At 39.8% G+C, this 13,803-nt stretch overlaps 1 protein-coding gene across 1 annotated transcript in view; it reads left to right on the top strand.

Moving 5' to 3' along the window:
* PKHD1 (PKHD1 ciliary IPT domain containing fibrocystin/polyductin) overlaps nt 1-13,803 on the top strand; it is a 264,052-nt gene that overhangs the window by 84,982 nt on the left and 165,267 nt on the right. Inside the window, exon 35 of the mRNA XM_061989595.1 lies at nt 1,731-1,881. Coding sequence (XP_061845579.1) covers nt 1,731-1,881 — 151 coding nt within the window. The remainder of the gene's footprint in view (nt 1-1,730; nt 1,882-13,803) is intronic.

The following is a 13,803-nucleotide window of genomic DNA, read 5'->3' as shown; positions in this document are numbered from 1 at the left end:
CACTGAGATTAAAAAAAGAGTGTAATTAGCACCTTTCTCAGTAGATCTGTTGTATACCCTTGTGTTTGCATATAACCTGCTTCAAAGCACTATCAGAAAAGAAGAATAATTCGCAGCTTCTCTGGAAAGACAGTGTTATCTATCCTTTCAGCTGGAATTTTGTCCTAAATCTCTGAAATACTCAAGTATGTGTTTGCAAGTAATGAAGATGAAAGTTGTCCTATTACATTTAGCAACCACAGAGATATTGTACTTTCTGTAACAGTTGTGTACAGATGCAGGGGCTTATCTGTACTTCTGTAATGATGAAATGATTTACTTTGTTGCCAGAGATTTTGCTCCCCAGATGTTTTCACTGCATGTGTGTTAATGCAGTTCCAGGCTTCAGCCTAAATTGAACCAAGGAATTCCTGTAGTATGGAAATCATAGAACGGATCGGAGACTAGAAGATACCAGCATCCATACCCTACAGACAGGATGGACATAAGCCAGTTGTGTCAATTGACCTGGGGACCAACACCCATTCCCTGGTGTAAATAATTAGGATAGTGGTAACCATACAACAGTTATGTGACTCCTCTAGATGCTGTGGAAGTGTTGTGTAAAACATCAGCCACATAAAGCTAAAATAGAAAACAGCACAGTCAAAAGAAGAACTATCATAACATCACCAGTATTGATTCACTCAAACTGCAGCTCCCGAGCAAAGCATTTAGTGCACATGATATATTCCGACTGAAAACAGAATAACCATGTTTTACTTTTGTATTGAGGTTATTCTTTCCACTGCTGTTTCACATTAGCACAATTCAGTGAGGATCACAAATATTTCCATGTCTGATTTTCCTTTCCCACTTCAGATCAGTTGAGGCTGTTCTTGCTATTTCACCCGTGAGTCCAAAAGAACATGTCACAAATACCCATGTTTACACTTGTTCACACATGTCCATGTAAAAATTTGCCCACTCCTCAAGAAATCAGTCAAACCTTCACTGCAAAGTGTATCCTTTAAAATTTAGAGGTGAGGAGAAACCATGATTGGAAACAGACAGATGTCATTTTGCCATTGCTCATCACAAGTTTGCTTGTTTGCTGCTTTCAAGTTAATCAGTGTAATCTTTGAGACTGATGTGCAAGCCACCAAAGGAGAGGTAATAATAATACTGGATAAACTGAGAAAGCTAAAAAGGTATTTGAATGAAGGACTGTCTCTCTAAATGATTACGAGTGCCAGGAGAACCTTTGCAAAAGCCTGTAAAGCTAAGTATTGCCCATCTATCAGAATCTCAAGGGCTGGAAGAGACCTCAAAAGATCATCTGTTCCTACCTCCCTGCCAGAGGAGGACCACCTAGAGTAGGTCACACAGGAACTCATCTTCAGGCTATTTTTATGACATTGCCAGGTATTAATGTGCAATTCTGCTTTTCGAGAGGCAGGGAGAGACACACTCCAGGAAATCTGTGGACTTTCCACAGCCAGACCTGTAGCAAGCCTCTGGTTACCCAGACTAGAAGAAAATAAAGAGCAACCCCAAATTATGACAGGTTTTCTGAAGGCTGAGAACCTCTCCAACTCTGACAGCCCTCATCCCTTCACTCTACACAGTGTTCCAACAGGACAGCAGCTGGTGTGGCATTGGCACGTCCCCTGCCGTGCTCGTGGCAAACTGTCTTCCTGAAGGGCTGGAAGGGGTGAACTTTGAACTTCTCCGAATCTTTTTCTTTCCAGCTTGCCCTCCAGTTTTGCGGACGGTGGGAAGAGGATTCCAGCTGGCCTGCTGGCCACCCGCCGCGAGATGGCGATAACGTCACGATAGAAGGCCGTCGGACGCTGCTGCTGGGAACCACCACCGCCAGCCTCAATCTGCTGCATCTCAAAGGTCTGAGTAAGGGGTGATTCAGTGCTCTTGTTTCTCCCCTTCTCTTGCCCAGCTCCTGGATCGAAGGAGACACCTGGTCAGGCAGGCTGAGTCTGCTCTGGGTAGATACAATGGAACGGTGATGGGGGAGGCAGTTAGTTATTATGTATGCAGAAGGCATTGTTTATGCTGTTTGAGGCATAATGACAATGAGAGTAGGAAAGCTTTTTTTCCACGTTCCCCCCCCCCCCCTCCCCTTTCCCTTTTTTTCTTTCCCCCAGCTACTGAAAGCTCTGCTATCCTGAGTGGCATTCAGTGATAATGGAAACTCTGATAACAATAATCAACTCTGTTTTGTTTGGCATCTTTGAGGCAAGTGCATTGTAAAAGCCTTTACAAAATTAATGATGATACAGAATTACAGGCCACAGCTACTGGATGTAATAAATAATCCAACAACCTAGAGTATGGCTGGTGGAGTGAAAACCACCAAGCACAGTTACGGGCGCAGGGGGGAAACACTGGGTTTGCAGGGTTCACATACCCCGGGGTAGATTGAACATACGTGTCAGGACGTATATCTCTAGGGGTGCCATAGTAAGAATTAAAATTACTTGTAATTTAGTGCCAGAAATATTCCTCATTGGAAATAAAGCTCTGGTTGTGAAAAATGTTGTGCACATGCTTGGGATTAAGTGAAAGAGTTGCTCTGGTGAAATTGTTTGATCAAAGTTAAGCCCATGTGTAGTCCTCTGATAAAACAGAGCTCAAAAAATAGAAAGAGGAGGTTTTTCTATGTTTAAGGATCTTGGTCATCTTTACCAGTAAAAAATATTTCCTCTTAAAAGAATGCTGAAGTTACTAGTTCTTCACTGAGATTGTGATGAAAAACAGCCCTTTGACAGTTATCTTTTAATCTAACTTTGATTGGCCATTCTGTAAACAAAAAAAACTTTGCAAGTTTATGCTTGGTTTGTGTCCAGGTTCAGAGATTTTAAAGAATTGCTTCACCAGGAATCATTCCTGTTAAAAAAAAAAAAATTAAAATCAAGTAAGAATTTGAGATTAAAAAATGTGAAACACTTTGGCATATTTTTTTTTCCTCCACTCGTTTCCACTGAAAATCCTAAATCTGTGTGATGTGAGATTCTTCTTAGTCTCATTAGGATATGATATACAGTAGAGGAGATAGGTCAGAACCCCAGATTTCCGAGGCTTTTGGCTGCAAACCTGGATGAGAGTTTTGAAGCTGAGTCTCAGTCCCTGTCAAGAATTGTGGTACAATATTGCAGCAGAAAGTTTTTGAATTTTGGGCCTACTCAGAGGCATGTTTGATCTATGAGTCAGCACTCATGAAGCAAATGGAGGTCTGGCTGAATTTAATGAAGTCTGGAGCAGTATCTTTATGACTTTGGCTCATCTGACATTCATATCATTTCTGCCCTTTACTATGTTTTCCAAGAAGCTTGGTTGATACTGTAGATTCAATTAGGAAAGCAGCATTAATATACTCTAGATGCTCATGTTTTCTGCTTTGCTACATGCCAAAGATAGGGACCAAACATTTCAGAAGCATAAACCTACACAATAATTGTTTAGCTGATCTTCACCCATTTCTTGAAATTCCTCTTTTCTAGGATATCATGAGGATTTTGAATACTACCCCTGTGTTGTCTTCTTACAATAATTTAAACATGTTAGAAGTTGTTTATTATAATGAGGATGTCAGCTTCATGTGCAGCCTGTAAGTGATCCTGCTTTGGTTATATTAACATACAACCAAATACATATAGCGGTTCTGGTAGTGACCAGACTGTATGGACGGAAGATCTGGAGACCAAAGCAACAGAGAAATAAGATCAGGCAGCTGGGTCTTGCTCACTGCTATGAGGGCTCAGCAGTTTCTACATCCTCCTCAACAAGCGGAGCATGAATACGTGGTTATTGGCAGTGGAAAGTTTAATAGCCAGACTATGAAACTGCTCAGACAATACTGATTGGGCAAGAGATACAAGATAGACAGATTGTAGATAGCTCTATATTCAGCAGATTGCAGTTATTTTTGTAATCCTAACATCAGAAATATGGAAATATTTATGATAAGCCAGGATAGATGGAAATTTCCTTTGCTTAGAGCTTAAACTGGAGTAACTCCTTTGTGTTTGATGGGTTGATATCTCAGACATGTGCTATTGCCTTTGTCTGAATGTACAGTGCTCTAGGGAAATCTGGAGATAAAAAATGCTGCCTGGTTTTTAGGAGTACTTTAGGGATGAATTTTGGGATGACACTGACAGTATACCCTACCAGGGTTGAAGATCCCCAACTGACCAGTTCCCTTTGCAATGACAATTTTGAGATGGCCATCTTTGCAGGCATAAGAGAGAAGATTGCTTTGACTCTTATTCTACAAAAGCCTCAATATCACTTGCACAGTTCCTCCTGTCCCCTACCATTTGTATCATAGCTGCATCTTAGCAGTCCTGCTGAAAGCAGCATACCAGTTCTCTTTTCCACAGTCAGACTACAGACTGCTGTTTTCAGAAAGGACTGAGCTGCCTCATCTATCATTTCTGCCTTAAAAACTGTACGTTCACTTTGCAAAATACCACAGCTAATATAGGCCCTTTTTTTTTTACCCCCAACTATGAGATCTCAGAGAAAAAAACACAACGACATAGAGAACTGACAAGCCCCAGAGAAATTCATGACATTGTCAACTATTGTCTGATTTTTGAACCCACATCACAAGAGCAATGTTTCTAATCCATGGTCAGATCAGATTGTGGTTAGAATGGGTCCTGTGAGTAGATCTGAGGAGGGAAGAAATCCAGATACTGATTTAAGCAAATTTCAGCTGGTTTAGTAAGGAGCATCAAATGTTAGCTGATGCATAATTAGTTGTAAAATAACTAGTGCTTTAGTCATTGTTGATAAAGACTAGGTTTGAATCTGACAAAAGAAGGAAAAAGCTTTTCTCCCTGTTTTCCTGTCTATGGCATCAGTCAGTCCTTACCCATTGTAAAATCCCTTGTCAGTAGGCATAGGTAGACATTGTTTGTGCTTTGGTGTTCTCTGTGCCATTTTGCTCAACCCATTTGGGATATGCACTGTGATACTTTTTGCAGGCAGTTTCTAGTTCATATTTTCTTTTTTTAATCAGGCAGAAACATTACAATTAAAATACCGTAAAAGCGATTCTGGCAGTATTGCAATAAGCATGTTTTTTAATTAAAGGAAGAACATGGGATGTACAAATAGTACCAGCTAATGGGAAATTTCATCCAATGCATTTTTTAATTGAGATTTAAAAGGAAGGAAAGTCAGTGCTATTTCTCTTGTTGCTCTATGATATTTTCCTACGTTGTTACAGTGAAGTGTACCAAGTCTGCAATGATCATAGTTTCAGAGCCCTAACATCCTGCCTGTTTTCATGGGGAACAAAATCAAAAAGCATCAGTTCTTTAATTTGCTGTTTTTTTTTTTTTTTTACAGGAATTCAGTGTTATTTAACAGAGTGCAAATTGCAGAGTTAGACATTGCTGGAAGGGTTTAAAGGCTCTGAATCTGTAGAAATTGGGTTTTTTTTCTGTTCTTCCCCCAACTGTAAATCTTGGTTCATCTTTGGGTATGGGCTGCAGGTTTCTGTTTCCCATCATATTTTGGATGGGCTTACAGCATGTACATTAGACTCCCAAGGCTCTCGCTTGCCAATTAAATTGATTTTCTGCAACTTCAGTAGCCCTTGAGACTCCTCTGGGGTGTTACAGGATGAGCAGATTGGTGGAAGATAACCCTGGGTGAGGAACTGCACACAGCTCCCACAGAGACTGAATCTGAAACCTGAGGCAGCACTGTCCCTCCACTTGCTGGCATGGAAGTAGGGGATGTATTCCTTTCAGTGAACCATGGGATGGAAAGATCTGCCAAGTCTGCATTCACCTGTCCAGGACATGAATCAGGTCCTCATCACAGCAGCAGATTTGTACTACTAGTAGATCTGTCCTCACACACTTTTACATAGTAAAGAAATACTCATTGGAAACTGTACAGGCTAGGAACTGAAGCCCAGGACTTCTTAATGTTTTTAAATGCAAATAAATACCTTCAAAAGCCAAAATCTGTATCATGAGCCCAGAACCACAGAGGAAGCATACTATGTAACAGGATTGCATGTATGTTTCTTAAGTTGTGGAGCTTTCTTTCTCTGATGGCTTGTCAGACTGCATTATAACAGTTTTGCTGTCAAACAGGCTGTCACTAAGACCAAAGTCCTTGGTGCTAGACACAAAGGAGATAAATCCTATCTGTAATATCTTTATACTCAAATGTTAAAAATCATCTTGAAATGAGATAACTGTGGGTGCATAGCAAATAGAAACACTCTGGTCTAATAGTGCCCCAGGCAGGCTCTAGGTGAGCCCAAACATAATCCTTCTTCCTAGGAAAATGCTCCTGTGCCAATGCACCCTTTTCGTGCTGAAAGTGAAGCACTTAATGCATATCTACTGCATGGAGCCTGGAAATAATAGCCCAAGGCGCTGTTTTTTCATCATACCTCTATGTATGGTGTTACCTGGAAGCTTCCTTCCTTGGGTCCTTCATTGGATTCTAGGTGATGTGATACATGCTGGAAGCCTGCTAGGAGTATCCATGCCTCTTCCCCACCAGGTTAGCTCTCATCTTCTAAATGCATTAGAAGTATTGCTAAGTATCTTGGAGGCTACCTAAGAGATGAAGAAGTAGAAAGACTTCTTTGAAGGAGATATACATATGGCAGCATCTTCTGAGCTGCCAATCTGAATTGCCTTTTCCTGTTGCCTGTGCTTTAAGGGAAGAGACCAACTCTCTTACAAGGGAGTACATGCCATCTGAACAGATGGCTGTGAGTGCAGGAAGCCAGAAAACAGGGACTTATCAGGGCTTGGACATGATTTCTGTTTGAATATAGTCAAGCAGCTGCCAAATGCTTGCCCAGGGATGGATTAAGGCCTTTGTCCAACAAAATGCTGGAGCACAAGCTTAATGTTTCAGGTGGAAATACATAGACATTTGAATTCCTGGCTTATCTGGGATCTGTACCTGTGTATTAAGAATTTAGAGGAACATACTCAAGGGAAATGGAAAATGATTATCAAATTCAATTCAGGTAGCCTTTGGGATGGTGCCAATACAACAAACTTTTCTCCATGTTTTGCTCAGCAGTGGTCCAGCCTGCAATCAACTTTTATGGCTTGTCCGACTGTCGTATGAACATCAATAGGGTGCTGATGACAGGTCCATGAAACGACCGATTATTCTTATTTAAAGCTTACAAACTTTGTATTCGTCTTCTATTACATAGGGGGATCTTTGTTTGGGGTTTTTTTTCCATTTTTTTTTTCTGCTTGGAGGTCCCACCAGACACAGCCTTGGAGACAGAGAATGAACAATCAGTGGGTTGCCAGCACACTGCAGCCTTGTTGTACAGGATCAGTTGTTTCAGCAAAGATATTCCAGCTCTAGCAGTTGCCTCCTGCTGTTTGCCTCTGAGGGATGCTTGCCAGGAATATATCGTTGGAACTTAAGCCTGTCTCATGGGGGATTCTGTGGCTTTGTCATGTGAAACACCTAGTGAGAGGAGCTAGAAAGAGCGAGCTGAAGTCTGCCTGGAAGTTAGTTCTGCAAGACCATGGTGTGCCCACAAGACAACCAGAGCAGATCTACACACAGCACTGAAGGAGGGAGGATGTAATCTAGTTGAGGACATGACCTTTCAAACTACAAATCCTCTTCCATGCAGAGGAGATTTTCTTCTAGTTGAATGGTGAGACAGTGTAGAGATATATAAGACAATTCTGTTCGTTCTTTCTTAACACCTTCTATTATTGATTAAATTAAAAAGTCACGTGAGACTCTCCAACACCTTTCTTGTAGTTTGCTTGGTTTATTGCTTCATTCAGCATTACATATACAGGTGGAATTACATCTGGAGATAGGCACTTTGATCTTAGCTCCTTAATGAGCTGCTCATTAGGAAAAAAGATATATCATCAGTGAATTCAAAAGGCCTCAAAAGACAATGCTAGAAAAATCCTCCATGTAACAGAAGCACTTTGGAATGGGTACTTTGCTTCCCTCTGACTTCAGGAAATCTCTAGAGTGCTCTAAATCAAAGAATCACAGAATGGTAGGGGTTGGAATGCTCCATTGGGAATGGAATGCTTCGTTGTTATTTGTTCATTTGTGCATGATGCAACCTCTTTCCACAGCAAATGTTCTGAATATCTGGACTCTAGCATTGCTGTCCAGGACACTTGATGAAGTGAAGTGTTAATACATTACTTTTCTAAATTCTTTCCTTGTGAGTGTGACCCTACCATTTCCCAAAGACTTCAGAAGATAAGTCCCTTTTCACAAAGCAGATCTGCCAAGGGCATGGTAGTGCTGTAGTCATTTACACAGCAGCTTACAAACTTCACCTTATTATTAGGTTTGTTTTCTTTATTTTTTTTTTTATTTTTTCATTATTTGGTCTGTCTGTTTCTCCCTTCCTGTGGGACAGATGGAGTTGCTTAGTTTTTCTTTCTTTTTCTTTTTCTTTTTCTTTTTCTTTTTCTTTTTCTTTTTCTTTTTCTTTTTCTTTTTCTTTTTCTTTTTCTTTTTCTTTTTCTTTTTCTTTTTCTTTTTCTTTTTCTTTTTCTTTTTCTTTTTCTTTTTCTTTTTCTTTTTCTTTTTCTTTTTCTTTTTCTTTTTCTTTTTTCTTCAGATAAAGAAAGATTTCTTTTCCAGGCAGAGAGGTGGAGGCTAATTGCTGGGTTAATTGAGAAGAATGGTGCTTCTGATGTTCTCACAAAGTATCAAATAGCCTCAACATATTTCTCCCCCTCTCACTCACTCCACCTAAAGAGACCCATTGAATTTACACATTACTGTACAGAAGTGATTATGAGTTTAATTGTATTTATTTTGCTTGGTGGGGAGGCCATCATAACAGTAGTTGATTGATTTTTATAAAGTCACCCTCAAGGTCATACGTAGGACTTTGCTTTCCTGTGCAGCCATAACAAACAATTTGAGGGTCACAGCCAAAGGTTCAGTTGAGCAATATTCTTGCTTTCTGCTTTCAGAGAAGAGGTCAAGTGCAATAAAAGAAGGAACCATAACTTTTATTTTCTTTTAAAAAAAGGGGAAGAAAATCTTGTAAAGCAGCAGCTGTATATTTATTCTGACCCACTGGAAAACTTAGAGATACTGAGGGTTAGAGGGACAATATGCAATTTTTTGACATAAGTAGGTTTGGCAAGAGTTTCTTTTGCACTTAGACTTTGTAAGTGGTTAAATGAATGCCTTCTAATGCTTTTCTTTTCTATGATGAAGCTCTTCTTTTATCTTTGGCAGCTGAACTCTCCTTTTTTGCACTTTATTTTCTTCTGAAAACTGAGTACCTTTTGGCTTTGTTCTGGGAGGAGTTTGGAAGCTTTGCAAATAGCCAAGGGACAAGAGCATTAGGATGTGACTGAGTGTGGCTGATATTGTTTCCTATGATTACTTGTCGGGTCCAACTGCTGCTTCTGAAGGAATGCCAAAGCATCATGTACAGCAAATGCCTTCTGGTGGCCTTGCTCTTGCAAATCTTTGCACCATTGCCAAGTGTGCTTGGGTTGACAGTGCATCTAGGGATGGAAAAACCCGATAGCCAGACAAGAACCCCCATCTTGAAGTGCAATTATTATTATTATCCTTTCCCACTCAAATCTTCACTAGGAGAGGGAAACCTTGTTTCTATGTAGGATTTCCCCAGGGAAGATCAAGCTTCAGGGCAGGTGTCACATGGCTAGTGTCCACATGCCTGCTGCTGCTGAAACATGTTTGGACTATTGCTCGCACTTGTATCCAGTACAGAGCAGTCACCAGCATCTAAGCTTATCAGACACTCAGAAATTTACAAATGATATGCAAAATATTTGAATGAACAGGGATAAAAATGGTTCAGGACAGTTGACATGGAGTTAGCCTGTTTCTGAGGAACAGAGAATTTTAAAAAGAGGAAAGGAAATAAAAAGGAGATAGAGGACTGGACATATCTAAGCAGTCAGACGGTGTTTTTTGTGAGCTTTATGAGGGTGAGCTACTCCTGAACTTCCAAAAGCCACCTTGTGCAGAAAAGTGCACAAGAGACAGTGCAAAACTAGTGTTAACATCCATTCCTAAAAGTATTAACTCTTCCTGGCTGAGCTACTTCTGTGGGGTTTTTTTTTTGGTTTTTTTTTTCAGGAACAGGAATTCCATCTGAAGTGCAAACTATTGTCTTCTCACTACTTGCTAGCTTTCCAGAGGCAGATGTTTGCAGTGCTGATAGCAAAACACAGCTCCATTATGTGCTCCATTGTGTTTCAGCACTGGTGTTAAAGGGAGGGATGAAGATGTGTAACTGTTTCACAGCAGACCAGAAGCGGCAGAGCAGGAGAAGAAAATTTACAGACTGTGATGGGAAATGGACATCTTCCCATGGCTGCCTCGAGGTGCACTGGAATGACTGCAAAAAGAAAAGGGCTGGGGAATCCCATCCCATCATCCCTCCATCTCTGTCCTGCCATGGGAAGGGGATAGAGGGGTTTATGCAAGGAATTTAGTATTTCTAACCTGTCTCTTAGCTTGAAAATTTTGAGATGACAAAATGTGGCTGACACTAGGGAAAACTTTTTTGAAGTGGTGCTATGATTTTGCAATCAAAAGACAGGACAACTTTGGCTACCAGCCTCCCAGGTTCAGTGGTACAGCATGGCAGCAATTAGAATACTCATTAAAAATTGTAAGTGGAAATAAATATTACTGTATTTCAGTGGGAACAGAACATAGGAAGTCAATAAAGACCTTGGGGAAGATGTCTTTTTATTTTTTTATGTTAGGAATAAAATAAATCGCAATGATTTATAGTTCTTTTTCTAGATTGCTATGATAGAATTATTAACACTGATGCTATAAGGCAAATGTATTTAATAATTTTTTTTTCTTGATATGAGAAGGAAAAAAATGGTAAATTATATCACAAGAAGATGAATCGGTAGCCCATTTATTACTGAAGGATGTTAATATAATGAAGACGTTAAATAAAGAACACATATTCTTAAATCAACAGGTCCAGTATAATTCAAGAGCTTTAAAACTGCTGGTAGAGGTGTTCTCTGGCCCACAAATTTTAATTTAGAGAACATGGGAAATTACAAAGGGCGGCAGAAACACTGCTTCATGAATTGGAGACCATTCCTCACAGGGAGAGTCTTAAAAATCTTATCAACCAGTCTGAATGAGGGCTCAGATTTGATTTTACCTGCAAATAGTTACACAGGAAATGTTTTCTTCTACACCTCTCTGTGGTGCAAGGCAGTAGGATACAAAGAGAACCACTGGCTGAAAGCTTATCCTTGACAGGAAATAAAGTTTGGAAATAAAGCAGAACTTGTGAATAATAAAAGAAATTAGCTGTTGGAAAAGATGATCATAGAAAACAGTGGTGTCCCCAAGTTACTTAATTGATTGCTTGCCTTTCTGGAGGTTATGCAGCAGTCAAACATAGATCACTTGACTTACTCAGGCTTTTCAATATTATGATGTATACAGACCACCAGGAGATATGATCTAATGGTCACTGCAGTCTGCAAATGAATGTCATTTCAACTATTATCTCAATTTCAGCATAGTACATTTTGTGTTAAGAATTTTTCATTTTTCTAGAAGTCTCAGATGTATCTTAGAATTACAGTCAGGTATCTTATGTTGTTTTGCATGAAACAATCTGAAATTTGTCCTGTTTTGTCACAGTGTATTCAGTACAATTTGTAAAAACACTATATGATAAACTTAACAGAAACGAATTTCTATATAGGAAAGTATGTCTAGGGAAAGACATAATTTACACATAGGGGAGTTGGTGTTTGTGGGAGCAATCCCATCGTTCCCAGTGTTTATAAGCAAGATGTGAAATTTATCTCTTTCTATTATGCATATTCTGTAAAAACTTATGTGGAAACTACTGAAATCTAGAAAGAAAATATTTAGCAGGTATGCCTTACTCAAATACTAGTTTGTTGTGAGACTAAGGAATTAGAACTAAGACTAAATTATACAACTTTGTCATAGGACTTAGAAATCAATGAAAGCCTCTCAATGCAAGAATAAATCTGATCAGAGTAAGCAGAATGTGTTTAGCAGAATTGGATGCAACTGAGTGGGAAAGGCACACAAGTTCTGTGCATTTCACATCACTGAGAGCAGCAGGACCTGATCAAAGGCAAGCAGTGACCTAAGTAGCTATTAATCTGATTTTTATATTAAAACTTATTCCCTCTTTTTTCATCTCAAAACTGAAATTAAAGTAGAGGTCTGATCTCCCTTATCGTTCTTACTAAGGATTGGCAGTATCTTCATAGAATCATGGAATGGTTTGGGATGGAAAGGATGTCAAAGATCCTCTAGTTCCAGCTCCCCTGCTATGGGCAGAGAAACCTTCCACTAGACCAGGTTGCTCCAAGCCCCATCCAAACTACCCTTGAACACTGATGGGGATGGGGCAGCCACAGCCTCTCTGGACAACCTGTGCTGGGGCTTCACCACCCTCACAATGAAGAACTTTTTTCTACTATCTCATGTAAATCTCACCTCTTTAAGTCTGAAGTCATTAACCCTTGTCCTATCACTACATACCCCTGCACAACTTCTGGTGGGGAAAGAAAACATTTTCATAGGTATACAGTTCACCATTAAAACCTGTTAACATCAGAAGAAAGATGGCCATGCTATGAGATGGCAGTTATTAGCTGCTGTGGTGGTTTGGTCCTGGCTATTTACAAGTATATAAATGGTGGGTGTCAAGAGGTTGAGACATCCCTTATTTCTGTGGTATCTAGCAACAGGACAAGGGGTTTTGGGATGAAGTTGGAACACAAAAAGTTCCATTTAAACATAAGTAAAAACTATTTTACTGTTAGTGATGGAGCAGTGGCACAGGCTGCCCAGGGAGGGTGTGGAGTCTCCTTCCTTGGAGGTCTTCAAGACCTGCCTGGACATCTTCCTATGCGACCTGATCTAGGTTGACCTGCTTCTGCAGGGGGTTGGACTAGATGATCTCTAAAAGTCCCTTCCAATTCCTACCATCCTGTGATTCTATGTCTTGACAGACTGGGATCACCAGCTCACACAAGGCAAGAACAACAGAGGCATTTGGCAGAAGTGAAGGGAGTCAGATTCAAGGGATGGAAATGGTTTTTCATGAGCTATTTACTTAGACCACAGAATTCATTGCTTCAAGAAGTCATTGAGACTAAATATTAGAAAGATGTGCAGGATCAGATCTGCATTACTAACAAATCTTTTCCAGTTATAGCAATAGGTGGTAAAAGAAAAACTTCGGTAAGAGTATGAAACCTTATGGTTTGTGGTGAAGCTAACCTCTAATTAGGGTTTAAAATGAAGCTTTTATGGGCTGGGGAGATCATCTCACATTCAGCTAACAGGGAGAAATTTCTTATACTGTATTTGGAAACATCTAACTTTTAACAGCAGCTGGAAGAGTCCAAAGGATTAAATGAACCACTGATCTGTACAAGTTGCCTGTTCTTATTTTCCAAAACTGTTTCTCCTTCCCTTCTCCCTGTTGTAAGTAGTTTGAAATCTGAAAAGTAACATACAAATTACATAGTAATACTCCTTTTTTAACATTGAGTGAGTAGGTTAAAACTGGGATTTTTCCAAACATAGCTCCCTTGCACTAGAACTGGACAAATTTAGATGTGAATGACCTTACTTCAGTCTAGAAAGGCAGCCTGTGGTAGTCAAAAAGTGGACTGGATTAATAATTTCTGTAAAGAACTGACAATCTACTGTGAGAAGTATAGGGCAAGAAGAAAATTTTGCAGGATGCAATCATATTTTACCCTTAATCTCATAATTTTATTGCAAAAC

Source organism: Colius striatus, chromosome 2, assembly GCF_028858725.1.
Source record: "Colius striatus isolate bColStr4 chromosome 2, bColStr4.1.hap1, whole genome shotgun sequence".
NCBI classification, from domain to species: Eukaryota; Metazoa; Chordata; class Aves; order Coliiformes; family Coliidae; genus Colius; species Colius striatus.
The sequence above is the reverse complement of the archived record's forward strand: the minus strand, read 5'-3'. Positions and strand labels throughout refer to the sequence as shown.